Here is an 18,175-nt window from a genome sequence, read left to right on the forward strand (position 1 = left end):
AACCCTCCTGCAGTGTTGATGGGAATGTAAATTGATACAGCCACTATGGATAACAGCATGGAGGTTCCTTAAAAAACTAAAAATAGAGCTACCATATGACCGAGCAATCCCGCTCCTGGGCATCTACCCAGAGAAAACCATGATTCAAAAAGACACATCCACCCCAAAGTTCATTGCAGCACTATTTACAATAGCCAGGACATGAAAGCAACCTAAATGTACGTCAACAGAAGAATGGAAAAAAGAAGATGTGGTACATATATACAGTGGAATATTACTCAGCCATAAAAAGGAACAAAAGTGTGCAATTTGTAGAGATGTGTATTGACCTAGAGACTGTCATACAGAATGAAGTAAGTCAGAGGGAGAAAAAGAAATATTGTATAATATCGCTTATATATGGAATCTAGAAAAATGATACCAATGAACTTATTTGCAAAGCACAAATAGAGACACAGACGTAGAATGGATGAATGGATACTGGGGGGAAGGGAGGTGGGATGAATTGGGAGATTGGGATTGACATATATACACTACTATGTATAAAATAGATAACTAATGAGCACCTACTGTATAGCACAGGGAACTCTATTCAATGCTGTGTGGTGACCTAAATGGGAAGGAAATCCAGAAAAGAGGGAATATATGTATACGTATAGGTGATTCACTTTGCTGTACAGCAGAAGCTAACACAACAATGTAAAGCAACTATACTCCAATAAAAATTAATTAAAAAATATGAGAGGGATTCTTATGGTAGGAATGAGAGCTAGGAAAATATTCTTCTTGCTCTGTGATGCTTGAGAATTAAAAGGTCATTCTTTGCACACAAACTCTATTTAAGGGAGCACTCCTAATCCAGTGCAGTTAGTACCTCCTGCATGATATTATTGGAATTACTGATGGTAGGAAAATCAGACCCAAAAAACCCACATTTATAGTTTAAGGTTTTCCTTGTGATTTTCCTGTTTAATAGTCACTAAGACCAGTGGGAAATGTGAGATTATTTAACATTCAATCTAGAATTCAAAGCCAAACTCTTTTCTTAGCATTCTCTATGTGTGTTTTCTACAAATAGTGTTTAAATTTTCATAAAACATACATTGTAATTGATAAAAGGCACATTCTAGAAATTGAATTTGCTGGTGCTGGTTCAACATCTCATTTGGGAGACAATCTGTTTATGACAACATGACCTTCAGCTAAAATCACAAAACAGCTTCTATGTAGTCAGTGAACCACAAGATGGCACCACTGAACAAATATTGTTTATCTCAAGATGACTTCTAGGTTCTTTAGATAAATGCTCAAGAATAGTGTTATCCCTCTTCAAAAGCAACCTCAATCGCTTCTGATTGATAGAGTGAATAGAGTATGAAAGGGGCAAATAGTAACTTTACAGTAAAGAAACCTGGCAGACATCACTTAAACCAAGTGATCTAGGTTAACTTCACCAGTGATCAGTCATGGTTATACCATGTACCCCTGACATGATGTAATGAGAAGGGCACTTCACCTCTGTGGTGTTCTTTCCTCAAACCCATGACCTCAGCCTAATCATGAGAAAACATCAGACAAACCCAAAGTGAAGGACATTCTATAGAATAGTTGACCAGTATTCCTGAAAAGTCTCAAGTTCATGAAAAATAGAAAAGTAGACTAAGGAACTGTCACAGATTGCAAGAGCCTAAGGAGATATGACAGCTAAATGGAATGCAGGTTCCCAATGCAAGTCCTACAAAAAGGACTTTAGTGTAAAAACTGAGGAAATCCTAACAAATTCTCTAATGCAGTTAAGAGTATTAGACCAATATTAATTTCTTAGTTTTGACAATTGTGCCATGGTCATATAAGATGTTAACATTAAAAGAAGCTGGGTGAAGGATATACAAGAACACTCTTGTACTGTCTTTGAAACTGTTCTCTAAGTCTGAAATTATGATTTAAAATAAAAATAGTTTAAAAGTCAAGATACAGAAGATAGTCTCTGAAATACTAAGTTAACAGGAAGCAGTTTTCCATTTATCTATTATCTGCATATTCTAGACTTCTATGGAAGCTTGCATAATGGTTCGGCATATTAACCCCATATATGGTTCCAAGATCTGGGGTTTAATTCCTCTATAGACACAGTGAGCATGTTTTTAAAACCCCACATTAGGATTCCTTGTCTGTCAAAATAATTTTGTGCAGTTTTCAAGTGAGAGAATAAATCCCAGATAATGAGGATGGAAGCAAGTTGATTTTCTCTGTTCTATGGCAATTGGTGGCACCTTTTAAAGATATTCAGTTATCTCACTAATGTGTGTCATGAGTATGATGGCTGTGTATTCCAGAGTGTAAAAACTTTTGTGGTTTACTAGCCATAGATCAAATAATGCAATATATGGCTAATACCTTTGCTAACAAGCCAAATATTTGTGTGGCACAGGATATTATTTTGGCTCACAAAAACCTCTTAGAATCTAGGAAGTAAATATTTTAACTCCTCTAAAGGGTGTGTGAGAACCAGTTTCCAACATGTTGTATTTGACTAAAAAGTTTGACTAAAAAGTGTTTTGACTAAAAAGTGTTAACACTAAAATTTGACTAAAAAGTGTTTATGGGAATAATTAGAAAAACAATATTTTCTACGTCATGATACGGGCTAAATAGATAAAAATATTAATATATATTTTCTCCCAGAGCTGTAAATAAATGTGGGACTCTCCAACATATTTAAATTTCCACATGCAAGAGAATGAAATTGGACCCCTATCTTACACCACTTACAAAAATTAACACAAAATGGGTTAAGGACTTAACCTGGAGTTGTAAAGCTCCAAGAAGAGAACATAGGGGGAAAATCTTCTTGACGTTGATCTTGGAAAGGATTTTTTGGATATGACACCAAAAGCACAAGCAACAAAATCAAAAACTTAAGTGGGACTACATCAAGCAAAAAACCTTCTGCACAGCAAAAGAAACAATCAGCAAAATGAAAAGGCAACCTACAGAATGAGAGAAAATATTTGCAAATCATCTATCTGATGAGGGGTTAATATCTAAAATATTAATTACTTTTCTCTGATCAGTCAATAACCTACAACATTTTCCTTTCCTTTAAAAATCCTAGTCTTTGGTAACTGTCATGCTCCACCCAAAACTGCTCACCTGATCCTAGACATTTCCTTATACCTGGATCATTAGTTTCTGAACTGTATCCCAAGTCCAGCCCTATTCCCTTGCTTAGTTTCTATCCTTCTAGCCTTGTGTACTAGTTTCCTAGGTCTGCTGTAACAAATTACCAAAAACTGGATGGCTTAAAAGAAAAGATATTTATTCTCTCAAAATTCTGGAGGCTAGAATTCCAAAATCAAAGTGTCTGTAGGGCCATTCTCCCTCTGAAGGCACTAGGGAGGAAGCCTTCCTTGCCTCTTCTAGCTTTGGGCAATTGCCAGCAATCCTTGGTTTTCCTTGACTTGTAGACACACTGGTCCAATCTCTGCCTCTGTCATCACATGGCATTCTCCCTGGGTATTTGTGTCTAAATTTTCCCCTTCTTATAAGGTCACTAGTTATTGGCTTTAGGGCCATCCCTAATTGAGTATGACTTCATCTTAACTTGATTACATCTACAAAGACCCTATTTTCAGAAAAGGTGACACCCACAGGTACCAGTGGTTAGAACTTCAGCATATTCTTTTGGAGGACACAACTGAACACAAAACACCTTGACCTGACTCTCACAGGCCTGACTCCATAAACTGAAACCAACAATCCATGCCATTCCCCATCAGTGCTACAACAATCTAACCAGTATAGCTGTTTAATGTTAGTTCTTAGGCATGAACTGGAGTTCAATCAAAATGCTGGTGTTTCTAGAGTTACTGTATTTCCTTGAAAGTCTTCTGATCCATTTCTGACACATGGCTTCATTTACAAACAGTGGCTTGATCAATAGGATTGAAGTAACCTTAAATGTATGGGATTAAATCCTATCAAACATATCAGTGGAGAAAATGGAGTTTTGACACTCACATAGCATGTAACATTGATAGTAATGGTAGAGTGGGATTCTTTTTCTTTTGCGCTTCTTTGATCAGTTGGCTTTATTTTGATGAGAAAACTTGTAGGAATCGTCTAAAAACAGTATTCATATACTTCAAAGCATATGCTTTATAAGAGAGGTTTAACAACAAACTAACAATATATTTAAGTATCACTGTCCTGAAATCAAGGAATCTCGATCTTCTGCATAGTTACTCACTTGACAGGTTACCCAAGATATTTAAAATATTATACAGAAATACCACCCCTCATTTGATCATTCTATAAGTTGAAAAGTGTGGCTGTTTTTCACATGAGATCTGTGACTAGTGACAGTCCTTTGTTTTGCCCCTATATTAGTTTACTACAGTTGCAGTAATAAATCCACAAATTAGGTGGCTTTAAACAGAAATTTATTCTCTCATAGTTCTCAAGGCTGTAAGTCTGCAGATTCATTCTCCCTCTGAAGGCTCTAGGGAAGAATACTTCCTTCCCTCTTCCTAGCTTCTAGTGGTTGCCAGCAATCCTTGGCATCTCTTGACTCATAGCTGCATCACTCCACTTTCTTCCTGTCTTCATATGACCATCTTCCCGTGTGTGTGTGTGTGTGTGTGTGTGTGTGTCCAAATGTCCCTCCCTTTTCTCTTATAAACATACTAGTCACTGACCACTGTAATCCAGTATGACCTCATTTAACTTGATAGCAACTGCAAAGACCCTATTTTTGAGGAAGGTCACAATATGAGGTTATGGGTGAACCTGAATTCTGTGGAGATACTGTCTAACCCAGTACAGCTGAAGAATCAAATCTGCTGGAGAACTATCAGAAAAGGCATTCTGTTTCAAGTTCAAGCCTTACTCATATCAATATCAGACTGATTTTTTTCTATGACTACAGCTTGAAATATTTTAAAAGGCACCAGCCGCAAAATAAGAACTCTTGTTCCAAACCTCTGTGTTCGTTTTTGAAAATTATAAACCTGTAACTTGTACTCACATTTTCTAAGTCCAAGTTCTTAGAATTCAGAGTGTTTTCAATAAGAAAGAATCTTTCAGAACTCCTGTTCATAAATATTTTTGGTTCATATGATTGAGGGCACACTAAATGGTTTAAAAGCCATTGAATTAATTATGTATCACTCTTTTCTGTGATCATTATGGAAAAAACATTTTTAGTATGTGAAGAGGTGTTCAATAGAAATATCTGTCTGCATAGTACCACGTAATCAGTTGGAAAAATGTTCAATAAGACATTTCCTTTTTCCCTATCTCCAGTCTGAAATTTTTAGTTTTTATCTGGGTGCTTCAGTGCCATGTAAACCTAGATTAAAGATACTAAGAAAGCAATGCCTTCAAATGGCCAATCATGTCCACTACTCAAATCAAACATAAAAAGCAAAACTGCATAAATTTGCTTGATTTTTTGAGTGACATGGTTGGGGTTTCTTTAAAATGTTCATAATTTAATATTTCTGTCCTCTACGTAATACCTTATAGTTAATCTCTATATAATATTTTATATTTCATACTAGGCTACAATGTTTAACCTTATTTAATTTTAATATTTTTTACTTTGTTTACTTCTTGATTGCTAGATTATATAGCCAGCATTTGATGTTTATTACTATCCTGTGTTTCAGGGACTCCATGAAAAGACTGGTGCACTTACAGCTGTTAAAGTGATGAATGCTCGTAAGGTAATATTACCTCCTATCTGTATTCTGTTCCCTTAGTAGACTATGGTCTTGTGATAAACAGCTCAGAAAATATTGTATTTTTTTATCATTGTTATATATAATTATCTTAATCTGCATTTATTATATTTATCATTTAATATTATTTCTATCATTAGTATATTATTTTTATTATTTATTACACTTACACGTAAAAACTTCTACTCACAATGAAAGTGCTATATATTTTAGTATTCTATAAAAATGAAAAAATATCTGTACTCCTGTCTATTTCTAGTTGATTATCTGTTTCCAGGGATAGTAAAAAGTAGATTTCCTCTAATGTTGTGTTAGTCCTCTCTTTCATCATATTTCTTTCCCTCCCCAACCATTCCTTTTGAGAGTTGAGGCCACTAGATTTTCAATGACAGGTAGAAGGAAAAGAACTTGTCTGAGATACACATTTTTCATGTATTTTCTGACAGATGCGTGAGAGAGACAGTTTAATTCGCACTGTTCCTGCTAACATTCATAAAGCTGTGTCGTGGTTCATAACATATTTTCATAGAATTTGTTAAGCCCTGATTTCTGTCCTCTTTCTTTAGCATGAGTGCCTCACTTTCTCAAGATAATATTAGCATGAGCATAGCAAAGGTCAAAACATTTTCACTTCACTACACCCTAAAGGAAAATTCTCAAATATTATATTTGAAAAATTGTACATGTTAACTGAGTTGTTATCAATGCCATAAACTGTTCTTTTCCAATTTGTGCAGGAAGTGAATTGCTGAAACTATTTTAAGAGTTGCATGCTTTTTGTTTTGCTAGTAAATGTCAAATGTTGCAAACCAACATGAGTTTCAATGAATTTTAAGGTTTTGTGGACTTATTTTGCCCTATAAACCATGACTTCCAAATAATCAGCCTGGTGTTTTTTGAGTGAGACTCTCTAAAATACTTATTTCTTTTTTTTTAACTTGAGAGACTTTGACCCACACTTAATCTACATTTCAGATACTCTAACTTGAAATAGTTAAAAATCATGTTCAGCCCATAGATAGTGTCAATTACCTTGTTTATTTTTGGGGGGAAATAGCACTTTATTAACATCAAATTGTAATATCCCATTAATGGCAGTTAAATTTGTTACTATGAATTTGGTGCCAAGTTTCTGTATATATAAGAATCTGATTTTTTATTAAAACTATTAGCGAAAATTGAGAGAGGAATAATATTATGTTACTCTTCCATTTAGTACTAGAAAGCACAAAGCACTTAAGAATAAATCATTTTCAGAGTGTACCAGTGGGTTTAATAACATTTTATTCTTGGCTTTGCAGACCCCTTTACCTGAAATAGGGAGGCGAGTGAGAGTGAATAAATATCAAAAGTCTGTCGGGTGGAGATACAGTGTAAGTACTGAAAGCCTTCATTAGCCCCCAAGCCGTCTTTCCTTTAATTTTCAAGTTAAACTAGTCCCTTTGTGTTGTATCATTATCTTTAGAAGGCCACCACTAAAATGTTCTTGCCTAAAAGTGATAACATATTTATGTTTTTAACATATTCACATAGTTTCATTCATTATATGTGAACACTAGCATCTATCAGAAAGCAGAGCCTAGAAGAAATGGTTCCCTGAACAGGTAAGTGTTGACTGCAGATGAAGGACTGAGTAAATTCACAGTGCTCTATGCCCTTTAGCTGAGTAATAACAAAAGAGATGATGCAAACAAGAGTGAATTTTGCCTAAAATTGGACTTGGCAAGGTCCTTTTTACACCTTTTACACACTATTCCGGACTGACTGACTTTTCCCCCATTATGATTCTAAGAAACATTGCCATCATATATGAGCACAATGATGACTACTTTTTTGTATGTGTGAGACCAGTAGAAGACAGAAAACCAACAGGCTACCCAGCCTAAGAGTGTTGAGACATCTGGCACAGTACTTGAATACATGAAGGAGTATGAAAGTGCTTTCTACTTGAAGCTTTTTAACTGCTTTACAAAGCAGTCTCTATTACTCTGATAATTTGCTGGCTCTAGAATAAGCGCTGGCAAAGGAAATTCTTTTTCAGGAGATGTTGATGATCTAGATGTTAGTGATCTATCAAAATATTCTCTGGGCCTAAATGTAGAATTTTGCTCTTACAATATATTTGATATATTTTTTCTTAATTGTCTCCCCTGCAGTTAACTATCTAGTAGTCAAATATTTTCAACCTTTTGTGTCTTAATAAATATGCTCCCAGACCCATTTAAAATAACCTTTTCCATTAACAATCACATCCAGAAGAACTTTCTAGTTATATTAGGAAGGTATTGGTAAAGAGTTTCATGATTGGTTTAGTAAGTACTGGGCTCCTGTTTTGTTTACAGTGTATCTTGGGAGACAAAGCATATCCAAAAGTAACAGGTAGTACTGATAAATAACATGCTTTGGTTGATCAAGAATCTGTGAAAGGGACTTCCCTGGTGGCACAGTGGTTAAGAGTCCACTTGCCAATGCAGGGGACACAGGTTTGATCCCTGGTCTAGGAGGATCCCACATGCCGTGGAGCAACTAAGCCCGTGTGCCACAACTACTGAGCCTGCTCTCTAGAGCCCTCGGACCACAACTACTGAGCCCACGTGCCATAACTACTGAAGCTCGCCTTCCTAGAGCCCATGCTCCACAACAAGAGAAGCCACCGCAATGAGAAGCCCATGTACCACAACAAAGAGTAGCCCCCGCTCACCACAACTAGAGAAAGCCTGTGCGCAGCAACAAAGACCCAATGCAGCCAAAAAAATAAATAAAATAATAATAATAATAAAATGATCACATTCTTTAAAAAAAAAGAAGCTATGAAAGGTAAGATATGAAAATTATAATTGTTTCACCAATTTTGGTTTCATCAAACATTTGTGTTAATAAATTCATTTAAAGTTCATCTCCAAACCCTCACTGATATTCTTTTTATAAGGAAAAACATTTTGATTCTAGAACTGGGTGAAATTTCAAAGCAAGTTTTGGCATCCTTGAGCTGCCTCTTCTTGACAAAAAGCAGGATATTCAGGCCACTCTGGGATCAACTGGCCCTGAGCCAGGAAATGCTATAGCATCATATTACTGGGATATATGTGACAGTTTTAAATTACCCACTTGGCCTGATGGATATAATGTACTTATGTGTTTCTCACAAGCTCAACTTCCTGTTAATTGAGAATGACAAACATACTAATGCTTTCCAAACATATCTGATCTTGGTCTATTGGTTTTGGGGGAGTTTACATTTATATGGGAAACCCACTCTTAAAAGTTTTTCTAGTTGGGAACTTTGTATCCTCTGATTATATATTTTACTAAGAAAAATAAGTGATCGGCCAGTTAGCGTCTCTAAATCACCCTGAATCCTTTGGGGTAAAGAGTTTGTGACTTGCACACACATCTCATTAAGTCAGGAGGTTATGGAAAGAGCAATAATGTGGAAGTTCAGAAACATGAGTTCAAATGCCACGTCTACCACTAAATAGCCAAGAAGTACTTGGGAAAGTAGCCTTACCTCTCTAGGCTTCAGGTTTCTCATAGGTAAAATGGCACCAGAATATTTGGCCTGTCTATAACAAGGTTAAAAGTATGGTTAAATGTAATTACAGAGCAGCCTAGAGCCCAGCCATTCTCCTCTTCCTGCCTGAGGACATGAAATTTCTTACCCAGAAAGAAAAGGAAGCTCTTTGATATCAAACTACCAAACAAGTTAAACGACTCAATCTAGCCTGTGCTTCTTTTTAACCTTTTCTTTGTGTTCTTATCCTCACACCATCATCTCATTCTTATTTATTGCACTCTTTATGAGTTCATATTTCTCTCAGCAGAATCTTGGTGCCTTGCTATGAACTGAGAGTGCCCCTGTACATAAAGAATTGCTAGTTTCTGAGGTTTATTCCTATATGATTGCAGATATTGTTACAATTTCAAAGAAGGGCAACATCACAAGGGAGGCAGAAAGTTTAAGGGTCCTACATTGCAAGAATGAAAGCCACAAGGATCAATATTTACCTTGTAGAAAACAGGTTAAGGGGATCCGAAGGAAACTTATTAACCAAGCTTCCTTGGGAGGCTGGGATGAAACTGGAACCTGAACTTCTAATATAATTCTTATGCTACAAGTGATTGTTTTATTCATTCATGCCTTTATTACACAATAAGTACAAAGAGAGTCTGTCACTGGGGTTACCAAGTGGAGAAATACGTCTCCATCCCCTCCCCCAAAGACATACAAGTGTCTAGATTTTTTTTTTATAGTAATTGAATGTTTATGGATAAGTCCACTGGAAAATCCTAGGGAAATGCAAAAAAATGTTCTACAGATGTATTTTCCCCTACCTCCAGGTCTTCAAGTCAAGGTAATTGAGGGAAACGCTGAGGAGAACTAAAGATAGTTAGAGGTTCACACATTAATTGCTTTTAAGGCCAGTTGGCCCTGTTCTAATTCATCGCCCAAAATAAGCCAAAGGTATCATTTTTCACTGGATTTAAGAACAGGAGTTTAACTGTATCTTTAATTTAAAAGTCTTCACTGAATAACCAAGAGATCACTGAAGAAATCAAAGAGGAAATCAAAAAATACCTAGAAACAAATCACAATGAAAACACGAGGACCCAAAACCTGTAGGATACAGCAAAAGCAGTTCTAAGAGGGAAGTTTATAGCAATACAATCCTACCTTAAGAAACAAGAAACATCTCAAATAAATAACCTAACCTTACAGCTAAAGCTATAAGAGAAAGAAGAACAAAAAAATACGAAAATTAGCAGAAGGAAAGAAATCATAAAGATCATATCAGAAATAAATGAAAAAGAAATGAAGGAAACAATAGCAAAGATCAATAAAACTAAAAGCCAGTTCTTTGAGAAGATAAACAAAATTGATAAACCTTTTGCCAGACTCATCAAGGAAAACAGGGAGAAGACTCAAATCAACAGAATTAGAAATGAAAAAGAAGTAACAACTGACACTGAAGAAATACAAAGTATCACAAGAGATTACTACAAGCAACTCTATGCCAATAAAATGGACAACCTGGAAGAAATGGACAAATTCTTAGAAAAGGACAACCTTCTGAGGCTGAACCAGAAAGAAATAGAAAATATGAACAGACCAATCACAAGCACTGAAATTGAGACTGTGATTAAAAATCTTCCAACAGACAAAAGCCCAGGACCAGATGGCTTCACAGACGAATTCTATCAAACGTTTAGAGAAGGGCTAACACCTATCCTTCTCAAACTCGTCCAAAATATAGCAGAGGAAGGAACACTCCCAAACTCATTCTATGAGGCCAATATCAGTCTGATACCAAAACCAGACAAAAATGTCACAAAGAAAGAAAACGACAGGCCAATATCTCCGTTGAACACAGATGCAAAAATCCTCAACAAAATACTAGCAAACAGAATCAAACAGCACATTAAAAGGATCATACACCATGAACAAGTGGGGTTTATACCAGGAATGCAAGTATTCTTCAATATACGCAAATCAATCAATGTGATACACCATATTAACAAATTGAAGGAGAAAAACCATATGATCATCTCAATAGATGCAGAGAAAGCTTTCAACCAAATTCAACACCCACTTATGATAAAAACTCTCCAGAAAGTAGGCATCGAGGGAACCTACCTCAACATAATAAAGGCCATATATGACAAAGCCACAGCCAACATCGTCCTCAAAGGTGAAAAACTGAAAACATTTCCACTAAGATCAGGAACAAGACAAGGTTGCCCACTCTCACCATTATTCAACATAGTTTTGGAAGTTTTAGCCACAGCAACCAGAGAAGAAAAAGAAATAAAAGGAATTCAAATCAGAGAAGAAGAAGTAAAGCTGTCACTCTTTGCAGATGACATGATACTATACATAGAGAATCCTAAAGATGCTACCAGAAAACTACTAGAGCAAATCAATGAATTTGGTAAGCTAGCAGGATACAAAAGTAATGTACAGAAATCTCTGGCATTCCTATACACTAATGATGAAAAATCTGAAAGTGAAATTAAGAAAACACTCCCATTTACCATTGCAACAAAAAGAATAATATATCTAGGAATAAACTTACCTAAGGAGACAAAAGACCTGTATGCAGAAAATAATAAGACACTGATGAAAGAAATTAAAGATAATACAAACAGATGGAGTGATATGCCATGTTCTTGGATTGGAAGAATCAATATTGTGAAAATGACTATACTACCCAAAGCAATCTACAGATTCAGTACAATCCCTATCAAACTACCAATGGCATTTATCACAGAACTAGAACAAAAATTTTCACAATTTGTATGGAAACAAAGAAGAGCCCAAATAGCCAAAGCAATCTTGAGAGAGAAAAACGGAGCTGGAGGAATCAGGCTCCCTGACATTAGACTATACTACAAAGCTACAGTAATCAAGACAGTATGGTACTGGCACAAAAACAGAAATATAGATCAATGGAACAGGATAGAAAGCCCAGAGATAAACCCACGCACATATGGTCACCCTATCTTTGATAAAGGAGGCAAGAATATACAGTGGAGAAAAAACAGCCTCTTCAATAAGTGGTGCTGGGAACACTGGACAGCTACATGTAAAAGAATGAAATTAGAACACTCCCTAACACTATGCACGAAAAGAAACTCACAATTGAATAAAGACCTAAATGTAAGGCCAGACACTCTCAAACTCCTAGAGGAAAACATAAGCAGAACACTCTATGACATAAATCACAGCAAGATCCTTTTTGACCCACCTCCTAGAGTAATGGAAATAAAAACAAAAATAAACAAATGGGACGTAATGAAACTTAAAAGCTTTTGCACAGCAAAGAATACCATAAAGAAGACGAAAAGACAACCCTCAGAATTGGAGAATATATTTGCAAATGAATCAACGGACAAAGGATTAATCTCCAAAATATATAAACAGCTCATGCAGCTCAATATCGAAAAAACAAACAACCCAATCCAAAAATGGGCAGAAGACCTAAATAGATATTTCTCCAAAGAAGATATACAGATTGCCAACAAACACATGAAAGGATGCTCAACATCACTAATCATTAGAGAAATGCAAATCAAAACTACAGTCAAGTATCACCTCAAACCGGTAAGAATGGCCATCATCAAAAAATCTACAAACAATAAATGCTGGAGAGGGTGTGGGATCCCTCTTGCACTGTTGGTGGGAATGTAAATTGATACAGCCACTATGGAGAACAGTATGGAGGTTCCTTAAAAAACTAAAAATAGAACTACCGTACGACCCAGCCATCCCACTACTGGGCATATACCCTGAGAAAACCAATTCAAAAACAGTCATGGGCCACAATGTTCATTGCAGCTCTATTTACAATAGCCAGGACATGGAAGCAACCTAAGTGTCCATCAACAGATGAATGGATAAAGAAGATGTGGCACATATATACAATGGAATATTATTCAGCCTTAAAAAGAAACAAATTTGAGTTATATGTAGTGAGGTGGATGGACCTAGAGTCTGTCACACAGAGTGAAGTAAATCAGAAAGCGAGAAGCAAATTCTGTATGCTAACACATATATATAGAATCTAAGAAATAGAAAAAAATGGTCATGAAGAACTTAGGGGCAAGACGGGAAAAAAGACGCAGACCTACTAGAGAATGAACTTGAAGATACGGGGAGGGGGAAGGGTAAGCTGGCATAAATTGAGAGAGTGGCATGGACATATATACACTGCCAAATATAAAATAGATAGCTTGTGGGAAGCAGCCGCATAGCACAAAGAGATCAGCTCGGTGCTTTGTGACTACCTAGAGGGGTGCGATAGGGAGGGTGGGAGGGAGGGAGATGCAAGAGGGAAGAGATATGGGGATATATGTATATGTATAACTGATTCACTTTGTTATAAAGCAGAAACTAACACACCACTGTAAAGCAATTATACTCCAATAAAGATGTTAAAAAAATGAAAATAAAAAATAAAGTCTTCTTTTTTTTACATACTACAAATATATTTCACTTTGTACAATAATAGTATTCCTGAAAATTTTATATAAATTGAACTTTTATAGATGCTGTAGGAGAGTTTTTTTTATTTACAATTAAATGAAATTTATAGCTAGTAGGAATTCAGACCACTTATCTCTCTAGATAGATAGATAGATAGATAGATAGATAGATAGTATTTTTTACATATTTACCACTGTAGTGATTAGGAAAATAATGAATTTAAGCATTTAAAAAGATAGGACAAATTAAACCAGTACCTTTAAAATTCAGTCAATCACAAATTAATCAAGGCAGTGTGGTACAAGCATAAGGATAGATACATAGATCAGTGAAATAGAACTATTTCCATATATCTGTGGTCAACTAATTTTTGACTTGGGTGAAAAGACAATTCATAGGGAAAGACTAGTCTTTTCAACAAATGATGCTGAGACGACTGGATATCCACATGTGAAAGAATGAAGTTAGTCCCCTACTTTATATGAAAATTAACTCAAAATGGATAATAAACCTAAATGTAAGAGCTAAAACTATAAAATGTTTTGAAGGAAAATTGGAGTTCATCTTTATGACCTTGGATTTGGCAATGGATCCTTACATATGACACCAAAAGTTCAATCAACAAAACAAGAAATTGATAAATTGGACTTCATCAAAATTAAAAATTTTGTTCCTCAGAAGACACTATCAAGAAAGTAAAACGAGCACCTGCAGAATGGGAGAAAATATTTTCAAATCTATAAAGTACTTATATATAGAATATATAAATAAATCTTACAGTTCAATAATAAAATGACTATTAACCCAATTTAAAAATAGGGGCAAAGATATTCTATTAGACATGCCTCTGCCCATAAAATGATCCTTAACACCATCAGTCTTTAAGGAATTGCAAATCAAAACCACAGTGAGATACCACTTTACACCCACTATGATGGTTATAATAAAACAGAAAATAATAAGTGTTGGTGAGGGTATAGAGAAATGAGAACCATCATTGATCTTGGAATGTAAAATGGTGTAGCCACTGTGGAAAAGTTTGGCATTTCAACAAAATGTTAAATATAGCATTACCATTTGACCTAACAATTTTACTCCTAGTTATATACCAAAGAGAAATGAAAACATATCCACACAAAAAATTGATATGAATGCTCATAGCAGCATTATTCATAAGAGCCAAAGGGTAGAAATAACTCCTTCAGCTGATGAATGGTAAATGAAAAGGAATGAAATACTGATATGTATTACAAATGGATGAATCCTGGGGGAAAAAGCTAGTCACAAAAGTTCACATACTGTATGATTTTCATGTATATAAGATGTTAAGGATAGATAAATCTACAGAGATAGAAATATATTTGTGGTTGCCTAAAGCTGGGATGTGTGTGGCAGAATTTGGGGATGATAGCTAAAGGGTATGGGGTTTCCTCTTGGGGTGATAAAAATGTTCTAAAATTGATTGTGGTGATGGTTGAATAATTTTGTAAATATACTAAAAACCATTGAATTTTACACTTTAATTGGGTGATTCCAGTTAGTGAAAACTTTATACAGTGGCCATTGCTGCTGGTCCAGGGATCACACTTTAAGAACCATTGAATTAAAAGATATTTAATTAACCTTTATTTTCTCCCAAATTCCCAGTTAACCCCAGATCTCCATTCTGACAGTTCTAGTTGAGATCTTATTATAAATTGCTGTGGGATATAATGGGTTGCCATAGGATTCTCCTTCTTTGATCTACTATAGTTTAGGGTCCCATAGTCATTGAGTGGCATAGCTTTGGAATTTTATTCTCTATTCTTATTCTACAGGATGAAGAAGAAGATCTCAGGACTGAACTCAACCTTTTGAAGAAGTACTCTTTCCACAAGAACATTGTGTCCTTCTATGGTGCATTTTTCAAGCTGAGTCCCCCTGGCCAGAGACATCAACTTTGGGTGTGTATTCAGTTACCTTGATCTTATTGCATAAGACTAAGTCTCACTTGAGGGCATAAACTTTCATAAGCTGAGATGTCATTTTTGTGCACCTACAGGAAAACTTAAGCATTCAACTGATCAAAGTAGTATGGAAAAAATGTGCTCTGATTCCTGGATATGGGAGTGATAAAATATGGAAAAATAAATTAAGTGCCTGTCAAGGGGCTCAGGAGTAGAATGGGAGAAGACTCGAACACTGGAAATGTCTAACATATTTTTTAAATAGAGTTTTGTTGCTTTTAACTTTATGTAGTTACTACATTTACTTGTAAATTAAAGGTATAGCTAAGGAGACTACCTGATGGACTTGGGAATAATGACTGGATAAATATTGATTCTAATTCACATTTGGGAAGAGCATATGAATGCAATTTAAGTGTTTGCTAAGTATATGCACTTATGTTTAAACATAATTCCTAGAAACTGTTTTCTAAATGGTTAGTTGACATCATTTTCTTAGGCTTCATGCCTATAGTATCATGAATTACAATCAATGAAGATATAAATTTTAGAGGCTAAGTGAGACCCATGCTACAGTTACCAGAATTGTTGCTGCCTCCCCCTATAGGAGATGTAATCAAATCACAAGAAAATGAACTTTGATCAAGGATATCTTTATTTAAAAAGGAATATTTAGAACATAATCTGGGGTCGGTGTACACTTGCTTACATTTCAATTTCTAGTCCAAGTCAAGAGTAGCATTTTTTAAAAAAATAATGACTGAGACTTTTCAGGATCTTCAAGAGTCAAAGAAAGATTGTGTTACATTTTATGTGTGAACTTTAGGAAGCAGGATAGTGGACATAGAAAGGTTTTCAACAAGGGATTGAATTGAAACAGTGGTTCTCAAACTTTAGCCTGCATCAGAATTTCATGGGGATCCTGATAAAACACACATTGCTGGGCCCCACCCACAGAGTTACTGATTCAATTGGTCTGGGGTGTGGGTCCACAAATTTGGACTTTTTAACAAGTTTACAGGTGATGTTGATGCTATTCGTCTGGGTACCACACTTCGAGAACCCTCAAATTTAGAGATCTTCGATTTAACCCTATTTTCTCCCAAATGTCCACTTAACTAAATCCTCTATTCTCTGACAATTCCAGTTCAGATTTTATTAAATATCACTGCACATTTTTCGCGGCTACTGTTTTTCTTTTTCTTTTGCGGGGGCATACAACATTTGTCTTTTAATATATTTTTACTTACAAGTTTTTTTCCTCCTGACAGTATGGTGGTCTACTTATTAGATATGTTTCTTAGTGCTCAATTTGTTTAGTCATTCAACATCTATTCATTCGAAACCCATTTACTTGCCAGGCTTTGCTAGATGCTGGGAATACCATGATAAGCTGAATTGACATGACCCTGGCCCACTGGAACTTAAAGTTTATTTGCAAAGACAAATATCAATCAAATAATCACACAAATAAATGTATAATTTGTCAGAAGGGAAATAACATGCTTCTGTGTGGGCAAATAACAAAGGAATCTAAGTTAGGGAATGGGAAACTCTTCCTTGAGAAACTTTTTCTTGCACTGAGATCTGAAGGATGAATAGGCACTGCAAGCAAAAGTTATTTGTTGAGGTAAGAATTTTCATGGGACCATTCACACTTTCTTTCCCATGTTAATCAGAACACATAGGAAGTAAATGACTAAGTAATTACCATTTATAAAATGTATGTGCCAGGCACTGTGCTTACAAAGCCAGGAAAATGAGAATGCCTTGCATTCTTTTCACAGTAGACCTCTTCTGACTCTGGTAATACTAGCAAGATTTTCCAATGTTCATCTTAGTAAATGGCTTTAATTCATGTTTGTCGTGATTCAAAATGAGCCCCTTTTCTTCCATTACTACAGTGTATATGCTGTGCCTGTTTGATATAGTTGACATGAAAATTAACCTTCTGGGTTTATCTGTATTATTGGTTTTGTTAGGCTGTTTTTCTTTTCTTCTTTTTTGGGAGAGTGTACTCAGGTAAAAGACACATTATATATCAGTTGTGAACAAATGTAAAATAAGGGAGTAATTTTCTGAAAAGAAAATCTTAGTATTCCAAAAGGAAATAAGATAGACTTTTTAAATATTCATGATTTGGGGTTTATCCTTTTGCTTCCCTTCATCTATGGCAATAATTAACTTACCTACACTTTTTTTTTAAAAAGGCATGTCTTGTTCTACTGGCAAGGTAGTATTGACATGGGCACTAATGCATAAACCTGTGCTTAAAGTTTGTGAAGTTAATTATAATAGTTACATTCTCCTTCACATTGGTCAGTCCTCTAATTAGCTAACATAGGGAAGCAAATTTACTAGTTGGACACCTGATTCATTACTGGCAAAAATAAATTTCCTGAAAAATTGCATTTATTAATAAAGTAAAATCTGAATGAGACACTGTCAAAGTATTAACCTTAAAATAGATTTTCCTTAGCAGTAAAGTTATTTGGAAAAAAATGCCC

At 35.4% G+C, this 18,175-nt stretch overlaps 1 protein-coding gene across 3 annotated transcripts in view; it reads left to right on the top strand.

Moving 5' to 3' along the window:
• Positions 1-18,175, top strand: part of NRK (Nik related kinase) — a gene marked incomplete at both ends in the record, with an annotated part of 140,826 nt that overhangs the window by 56,677 nt on the left and 65,974 nt on the right. For all 3 annotated transcript variants that reach the window (XM_079727935.1, XM_079727936.1, XM_079727937.1), the window contains 3 exons: positions 5,670-5,726; positions 7,043-7,114; positions 15,540-15,665. In XM_079727935.1, coding sequence (XP_079584061.1) covers positions 5,670-5,726; positions 7,043-7,114; positions 15,540-15,665 — 255 coding nt within the window. The remainder of the gene's footprint in view (positions 1-5,669; positions 5,727-7,042; positions 7,115-15,539; positions 15,666-18,175) is intronic.

The sequence above is a fragment of the Hyperoodon ampullatus genome (genome assembly GCF_949752795.1).
Source record: "Hyperoodon ampullatus genome assembly, chromosome: X".
NCBI classification, from domain to species: Eukaryota; Metazoa; Chordata; class Mammalia; order Artiodactyla; family Ziphiidae; genus Hyperoodon; species Hyperoodon ampullatus.